Source organism: Arachis duranensis, chromosome 4, assembly GCF_000817695.3.
Source record: "Arachis duranensis cultivar V14167 chromosome 4, aradu.V14167.gnm2.J7QH, whole genome shotgun sequence".
Taxonomy (NCBI): domain Eukaryota; kingdom Viridiplantae; phylum Streptophyta; class Magnoliopsida; order Fabales; family Fabaceae; genus Arachis; species Arachis duranensis.
Genome location: NC_029775.3, coordinates 83,318,485 through 83,320,574, shown reverse-complemented (window position 1 = coordinate 83,320,574; position 2,090 = coordinate 83,318,485). Strand labels below are relative to the sequence as shown.

The window sequence follows — 2,090 nt, the reverse complement described above, 5'->3', positions numbered from 1 at the left end:
TTCTAATTATAAGTATTTAATAAACATAATCATTAACCAAATTTTTTGAAGCAAGTCAGACCCATCCTGCCAAAACCCGTGAGTTAGGCAGTGCGAACTAAGCAGACTTTTTTTCAGCCTTTTTTTAACGAGTTACGCGGATCAATCTGGCGGATTTCGGCCGTTTACCGCCCCTAGTTCTGTCATTCCGCTGTTCTCTATCCTTTCTCTGGATTTCCTCTCTTCTGTGTATTCTTCTCATATGAACCTTCTCTTATTATCCCGATACTCATGCTTGATGCGGATGACCTGAATATTCAACCTCTCCACTCCACTATCAGACTTAATTAGTGCTTTACTCATACTCTTCTTTTACTTGTTTAATTTCATCACTGTTACATTGAGTTTTCTTTGCTTTTTTATTCTGTACTTGGTACCAGATTTTATAGTTAATACATACCTGAGTTTATCACCCTTTCATTGCTCATATGAGATAATGGCATTAGGCTTCATATCTGTTAACATTTTTCATTTAAATAAATTTGTTAGTTGATTTGATAGCATGAATTGAAATCAATCGACACTCATATGTCATATCTATACTGTTAGACTTTTTTTCCCCTCTGTTTCTTTTTACTTGTTTCTAAATCCTATATAAGGAATAAAAAGAGATGAGTCAAAGAAACAGAGAAGTGTTGAGAGATTTATTTTTCCAGATGTACAAATATATTATTGCAGCTCCTTAATCCAAAGAGTTGGAGCGCCTTATCCTCAAGCTGAAAATTTAGATAAAAAAAAGAGGTAGATTCAAAATTTATTTAACAATAACACGAGTAATTATTACCACTGAAGTTTTCTAGTATATAACAACAGAAAATTAAAAATCCTTCCAGAAAAATATGAGCACACAATCCAATCAAGCATACAAACTTTCTTTTCAAACTTTCTGTTCAAGATCAGAGGGTTCCCTGTTGGCCATGGCAACAGCTCGAAACTTGGCCAAGAAGAATCCCAAGGAGTGACCAAGAATAGCAGCTATGAAGATTCCTCCATTGAAGGACATGACAGCAAGCATGACCAAGTAGACGAAGCTGATTCGGAAGAAGTACACAACGGCCTGAGCCGTTACCCCAGAAGCCGGTCTAGCCCCGGGCCGTATTGGCGGCTGGTTGGAGAGAATCTCAATTGCCATTGATAAGAAGAACACAAAGAAGAGTGCCAATGTGTACATGCCACCACTTTTTGGCCAGCCAGAGAAAAGTACAGTACCATGTTTCCCCCAATAGAAGCTCATCTGCATATTCATCTCCATGTTGCTGCTGCTATTATTATCAGTCATATTTGGCATATCTTGCATCGTTTCTTGGTTTGGTAGTGACATATTCAGAATTCACACTCACGTTGACTGAGACAAAGGGAGAGAGATGTTGAGATTGCAAGATTGGTTTGCAGGGTTTACCTTCTATTAATAAAAAGAGTAAGGAAATGTCCAAGGAGCAAGAAATATTTTATGGTAAAATATGGACAATTTACATAAATAAAATATTTAGAGATTAAATTTATATATATAAACTTTTTAATCCTATTGTGTTGTAAGTTTTTCATCTATTTTTTTTATAAATTTTTGTTTTTTTAATTATTTTATTTTATTTGTTCATAAACTACTATATCCTGTAGTAATTTATGCTTTGTGTGAGTTTGGACGTAAACCACAATTATATGAGAATTATAAACCGTGTAGATTGTTGCGGTTTATATATATAGAGTTGAATAAAAAAATTGTGTTCGTATAAATTTAATCTCCAAATTTTTATTTATAAAAATTACTCGTATAATATTGTAAGTATATGATTATAAATATTTAATTTTTTTTACAATAATGTTTGACACAAAAAAAAAATACTAAATCAATCATTTATATAGAATATATATTAAAATATAAAATACATATTAAAAATAAATTAAACATTAAAAACAATACATATATTTATATATAAATATATAATAATTAATTTAATAGTTAATTATTTGTGCATAATATTTTAAAATTTTTCAACATGTTTAATTTTAGTTGAATAACTTTGCATATAATTATTTTATGTGCCAAAAAT

The 2,090-nt window shown here is 31.2% G+C and overlaps 1 protein-coding gene across 1 annotated transcript; it reads right to left on the bottom strand.

Annotated features, from left to right (window-relative positions):
* Nucleotides 1-651: 651 nt before the first annotated feature.
* LOC107484791 (copper transporter 1-like) lies at nt 652-1,470 on the bottom strand. Its single transcript, XM_016105331.3, has one exon. The coding sequence runs from the start codon at nt 1,358-1,360 to the stop codon at nt 917-919; it is 444 nt and encodes a 147-aa protein (XP_015960817.1). The 5' UTR covers nt 1,361-1,470; the 3' UTR covers nt 652-916.
* Nucleotides 1,471-2,090: the final 620 nt, after the last annotated feature.

What these genes read in the sequence shown, in the direction of transcription:
- LOC107484791 (XM_016105331.3), bottom strand. Translation starts at nt 1,360, where the DNA reads ATGTCACTACCAAACCAAGAAACGATGCAAGATATGCCAAATATGACT.